The sequence below is a fragment of the Pagrus major genome, chromosome 1, assembly GCF_040436345.1.
Source record: "Pagrus major chromosome 1, Pma_NU_1.0".
Taxonomy (NCBI): Eukaryota; Metazoa; Chordata; class Actinopteri; order Spariformes; family Sparidae; genus Pagrus; species Pagrus major.
In genome coordinates this window covers 675555-693348 of record NC_133215.1, presented here as the reverse complement: position 1 = coordinate 693348, position 17794 = coordinate 675555, and the positions used below count along the sequence as shown (strand labels likewise).

Sequence of the window (17794 nt, the reverse complement as noted above, 5' to 3'; positions counted from 1 at the left end):
ATTTCAGGAAAGTCTGTTAAGCTAGTTGGGAGTAAAGAAACTGGAACTTAGAGTGAGTACGACGGTGATGCTGAGTGGAAATTGTCGTTGTGGGTCATTAAATGTGTCTGTGTAGTTAAACAAATCAATATGTAGAATAATGTACATCTCAGTTTTGCTCTAAAATATGCACAAATATGTATCATTTGTTGCTTTTAGTGGCAGGAAAGCTAATTACATTCTGCAGTCTGTCAAAGTCACTAACTAAAAAACTTATACTAACAAAACATCCAGAAACATTTGCTGCATTTTCTCTAAATCGTTGATCAGCTTTAGGTGACAAACTGTCCCTCTGAGCCTCAGCCTGTTTCCTGTTACGTGAACTGACCCACCTGTTTTAACACTATAGGTGGTGTTCAGACTCCGATCTGATTTCGTCAAAGAGTAAATCCTCCCTGACTTAAACGCTCGTGTTCCCGCCGGCTGCACCACAGCACGTTTCAGCAGCGTTAAAAGGGCGGCTCTCCAATCTGCTCCACAGATAATATGCAACAAGTCTATTTTTGACGTAAGGGTCGCGTCAATCTGCACCAAGCAAATAGAGCCAGACAGGAAGTCAGACAGCGGAACTGCAGTGTGCATCCAGTCAATTTTCAAAATAAAACACTCTGTGCAGACTTGGGATCTAACGCACAACAAAGTCAGAAATATTAAAAATTAACACACTTAAAACAGACAAGAAAAGAAATGATTTAACTACGTAGTCGAGGAGGAAGGAAGAATGATGAAATAAACACAATCTGAACAAATCAACAACATGAGACTGGCATGACGCTCCGCCTCTGAAACGCTTCCAGTGGGATATGAAGCCGCGTGTAGGACTGAACAAAACAGCGTCGCACACGCCAGCTAACAGAGTCGAGGGGTTGGTTTGCCTCTGAAAGCTTGGTTGTTGCAGTAAACAATAAAGACATCATTAAAGCAGAGAAACATTGTTTGTTTAATGAAGATACATTTTTGAGCCTGCCATGACATTGAACACCGTAATTTATAAAGAATGTAATTACATTTAAAATGGCAAAAGGAAATATAATTAATTCAATTATTCCCTGATAGCACTGGTGAATTAAACATTAGCATGCTATTTATATCGGTAAAGATCAGCAGCTGTGTTAACTGCTGGGGAGAAACATGGCTCATTAAGGCTACAGGGGAGAGTCTTGCAGCTGCCTCAAGCATTTCTTTCCTGATGCAAGAGGTTAGCATTCCCACACTTGACTTCAAAGCCAGAAAGACGGAAAGGAGATGGCTATTAGCATAGATTAGCATACACCTCCACTTTCCAGCAGCTGTTAGTTTAAACACTCTACACTGGGATGGGATGTGTCTCAGGAGATGGCTTTTCCATCTGATCCTTCAAGGAGAATAACTACAGCTGCATAATAATCTAATGAGACAAATATATCCAATAATATAGCTGCTGTTTCTTCTAATAATAACTAGAATTAACAAAAATGTTTTCTGTCTGATTGCCGATAAGATAAACTCACACAATGTCCTGCCCACAACACGATCTGATTGGTAACATGCCACAATTAATAGTCAATGAACAATAAAATAATCTGAATCTGCAAAGTAACTAAAATTATCAAATACTTGTATAGGAGAGGAAGTATAAAGTAGCAGAGAGTGGAAATACTCAAGTAAAGTACCTGAAAATTGTACTTAAGAATAGTACTTGAGTATATTGTACTTTTAGGTTTATTTCATCACAACGATTTACATTTTTTTTACTACAAATGAATATTGATCCCGAATATCGATTTTCAGTCTCAAATATGTGAAAGACTCCTACAGAGTACACAGAGACACTGAGGAATTACGCCAGAACCAGAACCCAAACCCAGGATAAAGAGGTTGAGTGAATGTGGTGTTGAAGGTGTGGAGGTGGATCAGTGTGTCAGAGGAGACTCTGTAGAAGGACAGAGTGCCAGCAGGACAGTCCACATACACTGCTACTCTGTTAGAGTCAGAGGAGAAGAAGGAGACGAAGGAGGAGTAGGAGGGAGAAGAGGAGGAGGAGGAGGAGGAAGGAATGTCTGTTTTTCTGTCATTGTGCCAGACAGAGTAACCATCTAGATCAGAGCAGAAGAGACTCCAGGACTGATTATTCCCTCCAAACCTACAGTCAGCACTGTCTCCTCTCCTGCTGATTCCTCTGTAACTCACTGATATATGAACCATTCCTCTCCACTCGACCTCCCAGTAACAGCGACCAGTCAGACCATTTCTACACAGCAGCTGAGGCAAGTAGTCCTCAAACCTCTCTGGATGATCAGCATATGGCTGCTGCTCTTCCACTACTGTCACCTTCCTGTTGTTGTCAGACAGTTTGAGGTTTGTGTTCACTGTGTTTGTGTCCACTGTGAGTTCACAGACATCTGATGGAGAGAACAAGACACAAAACAGCAGCAGTTTATCATCTAACACAGCTGATGGTTTATTTGTTGCTTTATTAACAGACTGACTGTTGTAGCAGACCAAACACAGGAATATGCAAACTCTGTTACTGTTATTTAATTAACAAATCTTACAAGCTCTTAGTGCCTCCATTGGATCTTATATGTTGCACATATTGATGACAGAAAGAGTGAGTTTTGAATTTGCCAGCGCGTAGAATTCAAATATTATTCAAGAAATCAAATTACTTTAAGTAGAGGCCAGTTCTCTTTCCACACAAAGGGATTCATTAGTAATCAGTAACAGAGTGCCAAGGATCCTCTTTCTTCCAGAATACACCCCTAGACTATAAAACCTTACAACACATGCCGTCCTCAGCCTCTTGCCTCTTGTCTGAAGAATTTTGGCTCCATGCATCCCAACTCGGCAGCCTGTCACTGAATGCAACAAGACCGGAGAACACATGCTGTGTGTCTCCTCTCTGGCCTCAGACACAAGCTTTAGATTTAAACTACTTTAACATGTGCTGCCTTGTTTTCATCAATCAAAGTGAACACACACTTACACTTCCTCACACCAGGTTTCAGCCTCTGCTCTCCACCATGTTCCACCCTGGAGGAAGAAACAAAGTCAGAATGAACTGAACGATATTTCTTTATTGATCGGCACACCACACTGGGTCTTTCCAGTACCACAACCACAAATACAGACATGCTTAAAAGAGCAAAAAAATAATACAAGCAAGAGGGAGAGCTCACAGTCGAAATACCCTTATATCTATCATCCCAAGGAAATGATCAGTACATTTCTTATCCTATTACTCAATTGGTTGTTGGAATAATCCATACAATGCTTACTTACTAAAATAATCTATAGCTGCAACCCTTTATGTTACTGCGCCTATGTTGAACCACTTAAGTTCGAATGCTTGAAATGCTCCAGTCACACACTTGATCAACCTAAAACACCAGCACATGGAGTGTTGTACCATCGCCACCACTGCTGTTGGTGATCATTTAACAAACATAAAGCACAAATTTAAAAGACGTAAAAAATGTAGTCCAGCCTCAGAAACAACCGTGTCTATTGTACCTGAGAGTGTCCAGTCTCCAGTCTGGATCCTCGAGTCCAGCCAACAGCAGCTTCACTCCTGAGTCTCCTGGATGATTGTAGCTCAGGTCCAGCTCTCTCAGATGGGAGGGGTTGGATCTCAGAGCTGAGGCCAGAGAAGTACAGCCTTCCTCTGTGATCAGACAGCCTGACAGCCTGCAGACACACCGAATATTTCATTTGATTTAATCTAGTCTTACATGTCAATGTGAATTCACTGATCACATGCCAGTTATATATTTTATCAACTTATGCTTTTGTTTGAACTATGCAGGGGGAAAAAATGAAATCTAATAAAATATAAATTATTAGTATTTTTGACTATAATATACATTGTTAAATCATGCATATTTTAATGGTATATTTTATTTTATGTACATATTAAATAGTAATTCAAGCTCAATTTAAATAATCATCTGTTAAAAGGACGCTGAATCCTGACCTGAGAGTCTCCAGTTTACAATGTGGACTTTCCAGTTCAACAGACAGCTGCTTCACTCCTGAATCCTGCAGGTCGTTGTCACTCAGGTCCAGCTCTCTCAGACTAGAGGACTGGGAGCTGAGAAATGAGGACAGAGCTTCACAGCTTCTCTCTGACAGATTACAGCCCCTAAGCCTTAAAAATATGTACAGTGCAAATGTGAAAAATCATTGTCCTTCATATTTGATTTAACGTACACTTACATTTTTGGTATGCAGTTTTCATAGGAGAATGAAAAATACTGCTGAAAAATTGGATAATGTGACAGTTATGTTTCACCCTTTACAGGTTTTTCAATCCTGACCTGAGAGTCTGCAGTTTACAGTGTGGACTCTCCAGTCCAAGAGACAGCAGCTTCACTCCTGAATCCTGCAGGTCGTTGCTACTCAGGTCCAGCTCTCTCAGACTAGAGGACTGGGAGCTGAGAACTGAGGACAGAGCTTCACAGCTTCTCTCTGACAGATTACAGCCACTCAGCCTGAAGGAGAGTTAGTGACAAAGACAAACACTGATACTGGTTAATGAAAAGGGTAAACACTTCTGCTCTTTCTTTAATCTACGATGTAAATATTACTATTGGATATTTTACTGGAAACAAAAGCCCTTCACATGACTTAAAATCTCAAAGGTCTAATTCTTGTACCATTGACTTATTGTCCTTGAAAAAATTAATTTCAACAATAGAAATGTGTAAAATGTTAAAGCAGTATACTGTAGAATATTGCTTTGAAATGTCTTTATAATTTAGTTCTACTTCTAAAAAAAACCCTAAAATTCAGATGATCTTCCTCCAAATCTAGGCAACCATGTTACTATCAGCTACATCACTAAAAATGACAGCCCATAAACATAAATGATTTCTTTTTGTCTAACTGGTTGGACTTTATGTTACCTTTCCTATGCTGAGGCACCAGAGTTTGAATTCCTAAAATGTTCCAGTCACACATTTATTTATCCACTAAGGCTTGAGTATTTCACCATCAACACCTCTGCTGAATCATCTTAACTATCCTAAAGCACAAACTTTAAAGAAATAGAATATGTAGTCCAGCCTCAAAATACACAAACAATTACATCCAAACAATCTTGTCTCATATACCTGAGAGTGTCTAGTTTCCAGTGTGGATCCTCCAGCTCAGCCGACAGCAGCTTCACTCCTGAGTCTCCTGGATGATTGTAGCTCAGGTCCAGCTTTCTCAGATTAGAGGGGTTGGATCTCAGAGCTGAGGCCAAAGAAGTACAGCCTTCCTCTGTGATCAGACAGCCTGACAGCCTGACACACACAGAGAGAGAGAGAGAGAGAGAGAGAGAGAGAGAGAGAGAGAATAGTATTTCATTTGTTTTCATCTATTCTTTCCTTATTTGTGTGAATTCACAGATTTAATTTAGCTTAACGTTAAATGTTCTCATCAGTCACCAGCTTTGAAATGCATTGTTATGTAACATCAAATAAGAACAAATAATAACCTCTCATCAATAAATTGTTTTAACATGAAAATGTAAATAATTTAATTTTGACCACCCAGGAGGAACACAACAAGCTGTAAAATATTGAAACGATAACATATTGGTAATGTTTTGACATATCTGACTCTTTAGCTGCTAGATGTTCCACTTTCTTTTTAAGCTAGTCTCTAACTGTGTCTGTTTGCTGTTTCCTGCTGGGTAGGCAGTGTACAGTGGGTTTATCAAAGCCTGTTTGACAAAACAACTGCCAGCTCCTGCTGAAGAGGGTGTTGATGAAAGCAGGGAGACTGAATCATAACTGTAAAATTGTAGGTCCAAGAACAGAAAAGAAAGAGCTGAAAGATAATTCAACAGTTCATAGAACTAAGGGGTAGAGCAAAGTCATTTGTTAAATACCTGTTGGTTTGTCACGAGCGGCACGTTTAGTATTACACATGGTCACTTGATCCATTGTAAATGTATAAATACTGATTAGGACAGCTTAAATGATTCCTGATTGATGCCTATGCTGCATAATTTATAAAAAGAAATCTCTTTTTTAATTTATGTCAAACAACATTTAAGTGGTCATCTGTTAAACTGAATCCTGACCTGAGAGTCTCCAGTTTACAGTGTGGACTCTTCAGTCCAACAGACAGCGGCTTCACTCCTGAATCCTGCAGGTCGTTGTCACTCAGGTCCAGATGTCTCAGACTAGAGGACTGGGAGCTGAGAACTGAGGACAGAGCTTCACAGCTTCTCTCTGACAGATTGCAGCCACTCAGCCTAAAAAATATGTACAGTACATATGTGAAAACATTTCTCTGTTTGATTTGACTTAGAATTATATTTTTGTACTGTCAACTGAACACCACTTGACAGTTAGTTTTCATTGGTTACAGTTTTATCTATTCTTACCTGAGAGTCTCCAGTGCACAGTGTGGACTCTCCAGTGCGGCAGCGAGCAGCTTCACTCCTGAATCCTGCAGATCGTTGTTACTCAGGTCCAGCTCTCTCAGACTAGAGGACTGGGAGCTGAGAACTGAGGACAGAGCTTCACAGCTTCTCTCTGACAGATTACAGCCACTCAGCCTGAAAGAGAGTTAGTGACAAAGACAAACACTGATACTGTTTCTGTGCTGAATATGAATATTCATGAAGGTAAGATTTTCAGGTGATTAGTGTTTGTCATTGACTACATCACTGAGATCTAACAGCAGTTGATGACATTTTCATAAATTATAGTCACATTTCTGGGAATTAAACTTAAGAAAGAATGCAGGTTTTTCAAGTTGTCAAGTAATAAAATCTTTTCCCGGGACATTTAGTAAGATATAAACTAGTTGACAACAACCCCACACACATTATAAACTTAGTTTCTGCAGTTATCGGTTCACTTACAGAGCTTTGTTGGAGGCTTTGACCACTGGCAGCAGCCTCAGAAGAACCTCCTCTGAAGCAGAGTATTTCTTCAGGTCAAACACGTCCAGATCTTCTTCTGATGACAGTAAGATGAAGACCAGAGCTGACCACTGAGCAGGAGACAGTTTATCTGTGGAGAGACTTCCTGATGTCAGGTACTGTTGGATCTCCTCCACTAGAGAACCATCATTCAGTTCATTCAGACAGTGGAACAGATTGATGCTTCTCTCTGGAGACAGATTCTCACTGATCTTCTTCTTGATGTACTCAACTGTTTCCTGATTGGTCTGTGAGCTTCTCTTCTTTTCCAGGAGGCCTTGAGGGAGAGTCTGATTGGTCTGCAGTGAAAGACCCAGGAGGAAGCGGAGGAACAAGTCCAGGTGTCCATTTGGACTCTGTAAGGCCTTGTCAATAGCAAACCTGTGGACATTTGTCACAGACGTTTTGCTGAAAAACATTCTTACCCATTCCACTAAGGGTTGAGCTAGCTCTGACATCACATTCTTGTTTTTGTTAATGAGTGACATCTCTACATACAAAGCTGCCAAAAACTCCTGAACACTGAGATGGACGAAGCTAAACATCTTAACTTCATCATTCTTCCTCCCATGTTCCTCTTTAAAGATCTCTGTGAACACTCCTGAGAACACTGAGGTTCCATTGACATCAATGCCACTCTCTTTAAGATCTGTTTCATAGAAGATCAGGTTGCCCTTTTCCAGCTGGTGGAAAGCCAGTTTTGCCAATGACTCGATGTACTGAATGCACATGTTTTGGTCAAACTTTTCTGCGCCATACTTCTTTTTTGTCTGACGAATCTGAAACACCAGGAACTCTACATACATCTCAGTCAGGGTCTTGGGCAGCTCTCCTCTGGCTCTGGTCTTCAACACATCCTCCAGAACTGTAGCAGTGATCCAGCAGAAGACTGGGATGTGGCACATGATGTGGAGGCTTCGTGATGTCTTGATGTGGGAGATGATTCTGCTGGCCTGCTCCTCATCTCTGAATCTCTTCCTGAAGTACTCCTCCTTCTGTGGGTCAGTGAACCCTCTGACTTCTGTCACCACATCAACAAAATCAGAATGAATCTGATTGGCTGCTGCAGGTCGTGTGGTTATCCAGAGGCGAGCAGAGGGAAGCAGATTTCTCTTGATGAGGTTTGACAGCAGCACATCCACTGAGGTGGACTGAGTCACATCAAAGTCTGTGTCCTGGATTTCATCAGTCGAGCAGTTCAGTTGGAGGCGGCTCTCATCCAGTCCATCCAAAACAAACACTAGTTTGAATTTGCTTCTGTCGTAGTTGGTGTTTCCTGATGACTGCAGAGTTGTAAAGATGTGATTAAGAGCCTCTTCCTTGATGTCTTTGGTCTCCCGAATACAGTTGTGAATGAGCTCTGCCAAACGTAACCTTTTCCCCTTCCATGAATTCAGCTGGCGGAAGGTGAAGGGGAATATGAGATGCACGTCTTGATTGAGTTCTTTGTTTGTCCAGTCCAACACAAACTTGTGCACAATGAACGTTTTTCCAATTCCTGCGATTCCGCTGGTCAGTACTGTTCTTACAGGTTTATATCTGCCAGAGGGGGGTTTGAACATGTCACTGGGTTGAATTGATTCCTCTGTTGTTGGCTTCACCTCCATCTGAATGACCTCATGCTGTTTCTTGGTGTTTGCATCACTCCCAGCTGTGACGTACAGCTCTGTGTAGATATCAGCCAGATGCTGCTCATCTTTCTTCTTCATCCAAGCTTCTTGTGCACACATAAACTTGTCCTGAAAGTGCACTTGAAGCCTTTCTTGGTAATATGAGACAGGTTGTGGCTCTGGTACTGGAACCATCACATCTGTTTTGAACGTAATATTTAAAAGTTAGAATGCTGATGATGTAGAGGTGCAGAAGCAGTTTGTAATGCTCTTTTGCAAAGGGATTGTCTTCCAAAGACTAACAAACAATAGAACTTTTTCTTAAATAACAAAAGTAGCGCCAGCCTAACTGTTTTGCGGCTCACTCATCATCTGCTCGGCTACCAGCTGACCTGTAACCTCTAATCATGTTCATGCTGGTCACAAAATGGTCATACAGACACAAAACAAAGTGGGCTGGCAAACAATTAGGAGGCAGTTTGAATAAGCAGTGATATTGTAATTGTTTTTTCCCATGTACAGTACACCTTCCTTTCCCTCTTACAACTGCAGCTTTTAGCAGTTGTGTAACATTAAACAGCTTTTTGGCATTGTTATTCTCATAAATATATCTCAAATAAAATTGTTTGGTTAAACTAAGAAGCTGCTCTGGTCAGCTGTTTTCAGTTCTGGACATCAGGAGTTCATCTCTGTCCAACATATAGCTTATGGCTGATCCTCTATTACCTTTCCAAGATATAAAATGTTTATATGTCGATGTTAACCTACGCCATGTAGCTGTATTGTTCCTGATTTGTATTTGTGTTTGTATTTGCATCTGATGGAAATGCAGGTGATATTAATTTATTGTGTAACTTCAGATGTTTTGCATGGTGTATCCCATCTACAGTGGCTTCAGAAAATCCTCCCCTTTTGTACATGCTGAGTGAAATATTGACCTATAAATTGATAAAATTACATTTTTCAACAGTTATGTTACACAGTAATAGCCTACATAAAATCACATTTTTAAAATCTGTTGCAAATGTACCTTCAGTCTGAGAAAAGGAAGCTTCTCTGTTCTCTGAAGTTTCTTCAACATCACTGGCATCCACTGTAACAGAGAGAAATAATGTGATTATAACTGTTTTCATATGATTATTGCAATATGCATCAAAATTCAAACACCTCCCTCTCAGCCTCAAAATTCAAGTAATACACATACAAGGTACAAGGTAATTTATTTGTCATTATACAACTCATGGTTGTATCATGAAATGGAAGTTTCGTTATAACATTTTATTTATTATAACAATATAACAGCTTTGAATTTTAATATATACAGTATATGCAATGTGTATCAACACTTTCAAATACTAAAGTTTCAAAGTAATTAAAATAATCCTTCTTGGGAAAGCTATATTTAACAAGATCTGTGGCACAATTTTTTATGCAGAACCAAAAAACTTGAAAATGTGACAGAACTACATCAATACTACACAGAATCAACATTTGGTTGCAAGAAAGTGAAAACTAGTGGAGATATGAATTTTGGAAAATGACTTTTCACTCACTCACTACTTCCTGTTATTAATTTGATTACTGTAACCAAAAGATCATTAGGGTCTCTTGGATGTTCAACACAAATTTCAACCCAATCCAGTGGAAAAAGGGCAATTTTTGAGGTTTAGAATACAAATACAAAAACAAAAAGGAAAATGTTGAAATTTAGCTCAGAGAGCCAAACTTAAAAAGTCATAACTTAAAAAGTATTTTTATGTTTAGAGTACAGCTGTAGGATTGTGCAAGGTGTCATGAATTTAATAGAAGATTCAACATACAATTTTTCAAGAAAATCCATGACATGAACTGGGAAAAGTTTGGGATTTTGGATGAGTTGGTGTGAAATGACCCAGCAGCAAAAAGATGGTAATAATAACTTTGACTGTGTGTGAGCACCAAGTCCACCTCTCTTCATCCAGCTGTAGTCCTGCACCTCGTTAGCTCAGAACAGAGTCTGCCCATCGAGTGCAACAGCTTAAATGTATTGTATTGTATGTAATGTATGTATGTACACCTATGTAAAGGTGTGGTGTCACGCCACACCTTTACATAGACCTGTCTCCACTACATCTTTACAGAGACCCGTCTCCACTACATCTTTACAGAGACCCGTCTCCACTACATCTTTACAGAGACCCGTCTCCACTACATCTTTACAGAGACCCGTCTCCACTACATCTTTACAGAGACCCGTCTCTATCACATCTTTACAGAGACCCGTCTCCACTACATCTTTACAGAGACCCGTCTCCACTACATCTTTACACAGACCCGTCTCTATCATATCTTTACAGAGACCCGTCTCCATCACATCACACACTCAATGGGCGTACTGTTTTCTGAGCTGGCAGAGTTCAGGACAGCTGCAGGACAAGGACATGTGGACTTTGTCTCTATCATCACCATCTTGTTTGCTGCTGTATACGTTCACCCAGACGCAGTATATACTGTATATACACATGTATGTTCCATTTGTGCAGTATTATTTTTATTTATTTATTTGTTTATTTAACAGGGACAGTGCACGGCTCTCAGTCGTACCAGAGTTAGCTACTAGCTAAATTTCATCTGTAGTCCCTGGGCAGGAACAAATAACATGAATCTAACACAGACAAGCACATACAAATATAAAAACTCATCACACAAGCAGACTTTCAAACAACAACAATAACACAGTTTCACACTCTTAAAACACAATACAACACAACACAACACAACAACAAGAATAAAATCACAATGTTAAGACACAACAAGACAATGTTAAGATACAACACTAAAAAGATTACAAGATAGTGAGCTAATGAAGGAGTTTTCATTCTGTTGACAGATTAATTGAACCTTGAATCTTGATTTGCAATTTTTGGGGACATCAAGCCCATTTTCTTCTGATGTCTGCATGAGTTTAAACATATAAAGAGTTCAGACATCAGCGTGTGTCTCATTGCAGATTTACTGTCTGTCTTTTCATGTTTGTCTCTCTGTGACTGACCTTTTGGTCCTGAGCTGCTGTCTGACAAAGTCTTCACCAGATCATTCCGGGGTATCTTTGTTAAGACTCTCTTGGTCACCTCCACAGCTTCAGGAAGTGGGAACGCCTGGATCATCAGATCAACTATGACCCATGTCTTTGCGTTTTCCAGCTTCCTCTTTGGGATGGTTGAGGAGTTTTTCATGTGTTCATATTTTAGGAAATACTTAAAACGCTCCAATTCCTCTTCTCCGAGTTCATCCAGAGTCTTTAGGAGAATCTCATTTGTCATTGTGGCTCCCTGGTAAAATCAGAGAATATTGTTAACTTCAGGGACAGTTATGTAACAGTTGTTTTATTTCCTGTCTGTTATTTTCTGCTAAATGTTGTGACTGTTTTGACAAAGGTATTTAACACGTCTGGAATGACTGAGGAGAATGATCAGATGTGATGACTCTCATCTGCTGTGACTTAAACGACATTACTTGACTTACTTTGGACTCCATGGGACATATACAGTACAGTAGATCTACACATATATAATAGACATGGGACAATATGAAAATTATCACACCGCGGTGAGGTTTGTCTTGTCTTGGGTTTTTGTCTCGTAACTTCCTGTTTTATTTTGAAAACTAACTCTCCTCTCGTTTCAGGTCACTTGCCCTTCCTCATGTGTCACCGGTCTGATTGTCTCACCTGATCCCTGATTGTTTCCACCTGTTCCCCATTACCCTCATGTGCTTATAGTCGGCGTCTTCCCTTTGTCTTGTGCCAAAGTGTTTGGTCCTGGTCCGTGCACCCAAGCCCTTTACCACAGTCATAGTCAGTTTTGCCAAGAGTTTTGATTCGCCACATAAGTTGTTTTCTGTTTCCTCCTTTGAGAGTGATTTTTCGTTTGTAAAGTTTTCTAGTTTAGCGTCTGTTTTGTGTTATTTTGTAAACTGTTCTCTTTCCTCCCTTTTGGAGCGATTTTGTGTTTAGATAGTATTAGATAGTTGTAGAGCCTCCTGTGTAGGTGAGCCTTTTTCTTTTGTCCTGTTTATCAGTAGTTTTGGTTTTCCTCCTTCGGGAGCAGTTTATGTTTTAGGGTCTTCCCTGATTCTAGTGTGTTTTTTGTCTCTCACTTTTATTAGAGATTTCCCCTATTAGTAAGTTGTTTTTTTTCTTCCGTGAGTTATCGTGCCAGGCCTTAGTTTATTAAGTGAGTTTTTCATAGCCCAATTGTTTGTCACTCTTCAAAGAAGGATCTGAAATCAATAAAGTGTGCTTGTATGTGATATCCTCTGCATCTGAGTCCTCATTTTAGTCCAGGCCTGACAAAAATATCATCAAAAATCATTGTGAAGCAGAATATTATCCTCATCATCAAAAGATGCTCAAAGCTAAAAAAAATGGCATTAAAACTGGAGTCACTTTACCATACACTTTAAGAAACACATTGGACACATCTTTTGACAAACCTGCAAATTTGTCACTTTTCAGCAAATAAGTGTCTCTTAAGGTAAGCTTTAACTTCCTTCACGAAGATTTAACATGCAGTATAATTTCATAATGCTTGACTTGGACTTGGCACTTAAGATGTTCAGGCAAAAGGGAGAATGACACACAGTGAGTTAAGGCTCTGGTTGGTTGACGAGTCAGGAAGGGCTAGGTGATACAACACGGAAACAGCAATAATGGAAAAATGGATGAATAATCACAGAAGACGTTCAGTGTTGGATCAATTATTGTAGATTTATATCCTCCAAGAACACACTGCAGTTCAATCTGGATTACGAATGGAAACGATCACAACGTGGCCTTTATTGAAGCGGCACAACAGTTAGCTGTTACCATCAGTACAAAAAACCCTAAGTCCTCCCATGTAGTGTTCAAGAGATATTAAATGTCTTGGACGACATGGTCTATCCCAGAATTAACATCTTGTGTCCATTATGTCTGATTTTTCTCATCAGTCCCTTATTTAGTGTTTGGTGGCGAGAAAGTCTCGTCAACGCAGTTTATTTTCAGACAACGCATCGATTTTCCTCTTGCCCGATCGGACAACATCCACATATCTGATCTGGTGAAAGGTTCAGGATTTTGGAGATGAGGGCTCCCTCTTGTGGTCATGAACGAGCCGGTTCAGTGAGCCGGCTCCCGTCTGTGAGCTGTGTTTTTAATTTTTTTTAAAATAAATCAATACAATATATTTGAATTAGTTCCATGTATGTCTGACTTAGTGAAATTAAGACCCAAGTGTGGTGAGACTTCAGTATGTTGTGCCGGTTGCCAAGATACAAAACGTACTTCTTAAAAATAAAGCGCTCAACACAATTATTAGTGTTTAATGTTTTCACATTATTTATGGTTTTTATAACAAACATGTAGAATTATGTTTTTCTGGAAGCTTTATTATAATTACACTCAATAACTTAGTGATATATGTGTATACAAACCCGTCAGAGGCCAAAATATGGCTAAATGTGGCTGAATTGTAAAAGCCAGGAGTGGCACTAACTAAAGAGCCAGCTGATCTGACATAATATTTAGATTGGTTTCATAGTATAATAATGTATTTACCTTTCACACAGAGGAGCTGTTGTTGATTCTCCTGCAGACCTCCGATGGAAAACAGCACGAAGAGCACAGGAAGTACGATCTCACTTCAAATATAAGAGGAGAAAAGTACGTGACTGACTGAATACAGACTAAACGTTGTGTGACGATGGTGACAACTTTCTCACAGGAAAGTGTTTCCTCACACAGGAAGTGTGAGCTGAGCCTGCAGTTAAAAGAACACGACCAAGTTTATCTGTTAACAGAGCTGCTTTCTGAAACGATGAGTATAACGTCTACAGTCAGTCCTGTGTGCAGATACACTGACGTGAAGCTTCATCAGTGTGTTGAGGACGCAGACGTGACAATGACACCGTCAGTATTAATTCATGTAGTTAGAATAAGACAACACTTCACCACATATAAAACTATAAACAGAATGTGAAGTTAAACACTACTTATGTCCAGAAACATAAAATCCATTCATATCATTTTGCACTGCTGTTGTGTTACCCCTCATGTTTGTGTGTGTGTCAGTGTGTGTTTCTGATGATTCCTGATGAGCCTTCAACAGGAACGGAAACCAGGAACTGGCTGTTGTTCCTGTTTGAGGGTGATAATGTGACTGACTGAGTGCAGCCTCTGTGCTGTGGGTCAGTAACTGGACAGGAAGTGAGAGCTGTCAATGATTTTTATGCTTCATTAGTTTTTTGTGCAGTGACAGAAAAACAAAAAAACTCCCTCTCAGCTTGTTCGTGGCCAAAAATGGCCACCTCCTGTTTACATTTCCAAAATGCTATAAAATTAATATATATTTTTTTTAAAATCCACTTTTACTGACTTAATTTTTTAAATTTGCATCAGTCCTGGTCATGAAAACCAAAATCTCATTCAAATTCCGAATTTTAACCCTTTAAATGCCTCTTAGATCACATAATGCTAATGATTTATAAGGGAGAAAAGCATAAAATCACATTGTTTTTACCAAATAATACATGCTACCTGATTTATTCTTTAACCATCATTGCAGCTTAATGTGTGTTAACAATAAGCAGTCTCAATGATTTTTATGCTTCATTAGTTTTTTGTGCAGTGACAGAAAAACAAAAAAACTCCCTCTCAGCTTGTTCGTGGCCAAAAATGGCCACCTCCTGTTTGCTTCTACAAAACACTATATACTGAAAATATTTGCTTCTTTCACTGGTTATTTTTTTAATTTGGCATCAGTCCTGATCATGAAATCCAAAATTTTGATCAATTCCAGAATTTTAACCCTTTAAATACCAGTTAGACTATATATTTATATATTACCACTAACTTTCCAGGGGGAAAGTTCTCATTTTTTCACCATATGATTGATGCAACCCAATATTTCTCTATCATTGCAGGTCAGTAACAGTAACAAAGATTTTTTCTTTTTTTTTTTTTTTTTTTTTTGCATTATTACTTTTTAGCAGTGACAAAAAAGACAAAACTCCAATGTTGCATGTGAGTGGCCAAAAATGGCCATTTGTTGTTGTTTTTTTAGAGAACAACAGAACAACAACAGCATGTGCGTGTTTGTGTGTCAGAGAGAGAGAACGTTAAACAGTGTGTTTCTGTGTGTGTGTGTGTGTGTGTGTGTGTGTGTGTGTGTGTGTGTGTGTGTGTGTGTGTGTGTGTGTGTGTGTGCATGCTCAAGGGCAGCAGGATGTGCAAACCACAGCAGAGTGGTCCTTGCAGACACACTTTCCACAGTTGGAGCAAGTGGTTGCCGTTCTTCTTCTTCTTTGGGTGCACAGTTCACACCTTCTCCTACTTTTGTTGGCGGGGTGTCCCCTCATCTTCAGGAGAGGACGTGTCCTCATCTTCAGGAGAGGACGTGTCCTCATCTTGGGCAGAAGATGTCTCCTCCTCAAGCGCAGAGCATTTCTCCCCATCTTCACTCTCCGAGCCCATCACATAGTGAAGTGCGTCAGTCAGTGAATATGACCTTCTCGCCATCTTGCCAGAGAAAGAATGATCTGGGAGCTGTTAGGCTCACTTACAGCATCAGTACTGACTGCACCTGCATAAACTCCAGGACAGATTTATAAACAGTGTCAGACTTTGTTTTTGTTTCCCCCGAGGGCAGAGGTCAAGATGACCTGTGATCCTTTTTTTTTTTTTTGGAGAGCAGCTATTTGAGTATCTAAGGGCTATTGTGTAGTTGTGTGTGGCACTCTTTTATGAAAAGATCAAAGCTACAGGTTTTTCAACCTGTGCATCAAAGCCAAGTTTGCCTTGGAAACTCAAAGCTCAATAGCCTGTCCCAGGAGAAATTCACTGAAACTTGGAGGTATGACACACTGTAATTTATGTCACTCTATCTTGCAAATACATATTTACAGGCACAATGTTTCTCATGCACAAACACACATCATTACCAGACATCCTTCAGATCACACCTATGTCAAAATTGTGTCATTCATTTGCTCCATTGGAGTGCAGTAAGCCATCATACGCCCCTAGTGGAAACTAAGAATATTACCTAAAATTGCTGCCTTGGCCAAAAATGGACAAATGACATAATCTGGTAGAAAACATTAAAAACTAAAATTTTCAAGTGTTGTGTTTAGAATGACAGCCATTTTACCTAAATTATATGAATTAATACTGTAAATCACAAGGAATTAAAAAATGTAGTTTTCATGTGTTTCAATTGGCCAAAAGTGTCCACGATAGAGCCATGAGGTACAATTGGAGATATACAGTATAATATTGACATATTTAAAAAGCAGGTTTTGAAAATTAAAAAATCAGAAAAAAATCCAGACCCTTGGGAAATATCATTCCATTAACAAGCTAAAATGGTCAACAAGAAGGAAGTGAGGTGGACACAAATGGCCAGCAGAGTCACGTTTGACTTATTTCTTATTTATTACGACTGTTTTAATTGACGCTCTCTATTTTTGCTGCTGTACTATTGCAAGTTTCCCTGTTGTTGGACTAATAAAGGATCTTATCTTAAATCCAAATTTGAGAATTAGAAAATTGAAGTTTTTATAGATTACCAGTAAAATGAATGCACTAAAAATTAACACAATTAATCGCAGATGCATTTGTCTCATCTCTCTCTCTCTGTGTGTGTGTGTGTGTGTGTGTGCACTAGCTTTAACATCAAGGCCATGAATGCTGATGCTGTAGCTCAGTGGGACTGAGGACAGATGAGGACAGCATCTCCTCATCGCAGAGGACGGTGAGTCTCTGCGTCAGTTCACAGGCCGTCCCTCCACTGGGGGCAGTAATCTTTACTTCTTTACCACGAAGCGTTTATATTTTAGTTGCAATGCGAATATATGATTTATCTGCAGTGTATAACTAGATTATGTGCGTGCTTCAACTCTGGTCCACGGCTTAAAGAAGATCGTTTCTCTCAAACTCAAAAGTCCCGCTAAGTTTTTTTCTTTCAACTGATTACTTACAAACTTAAGTTCAATCAACACGTGCAGATCTGACACAAGGCTCAAATAGTCAACTCAATGAATTACTGTGTGTTTAACTGTCAGTAACTCGCGTTTTACAGTGTTTACCTGACTGAGGATCCTTCAGCAGGTGTGGACGTGTCTGAACATGAACACAGGTGTGTCCCACACTGAGTCATCTCTATCACTCTACGTCATGGACGTCCAACACACAGTACCTGAAGTACAACACAGTACCTGAAGTACAACACAG

The 17794-nt window shown here is 39.6% G+C and overlaps 1 protein-coding gene across 1 annotated transcript; it reads right to left on the bottom strand.

The window, feature by feature from the left end:
• Window positions 1-983: 983 nt before the first annotated feature.
• Window positions 984-11854, bottom strand: LOC141012309 (uncharacterized). Its single transcript, XM_073486140.1, has 11 exons — window positions 11579-11854; window positions 9578-9640; window positions 6878-8747; window positions 6395-6568; window positions 6089-6262; window positions 5130-5303; window positions 4335-4508; window positions 3992-4165; window positions 3532-3705; window positions 3005-3051; window positions 984-2420 (listed from the first exon to the last, which is right to left on the bottom strand). Exons 1-11 carry the CDS (start codon window positions 11847-11849, stop codon window positions 1831-1833), a joined length of 3885 nt encoding a protein of 1294 aa, XP_073342241.1. The 5' UTR covers window positions 11850-11854; the 3' UTR covers window positions 984-1830.
• Between the last annotated feature and the right edge of the window lie 5940 nt (window positions 11855-17794).

Bases quoted from the DNA above. Each gene is read 5' to 3' on its own strand.
- LOC141012309 (XM_073486140.1), bottom strand. From the start codon at position 11,849: ATGACAAATGAGATTCTCCTAAAGACTCTGGATGAACTCGGAGAAGAG. The intron at 6,569-6,877 runs GTAAGTGAACCG...ACTCTCTTTCAG, and splicing joins AAAGCCTCCAACAAAGCTCT to GCTGAGTGGCTGTAATCTGT. The intron at 6,263-6,394 runs GTAAGAATAGAT...CATATTTTTTAG, and splicing joins TGTGCACTGGAGACTCTCAG to GCTGAGTGGCTGCAATCTGT.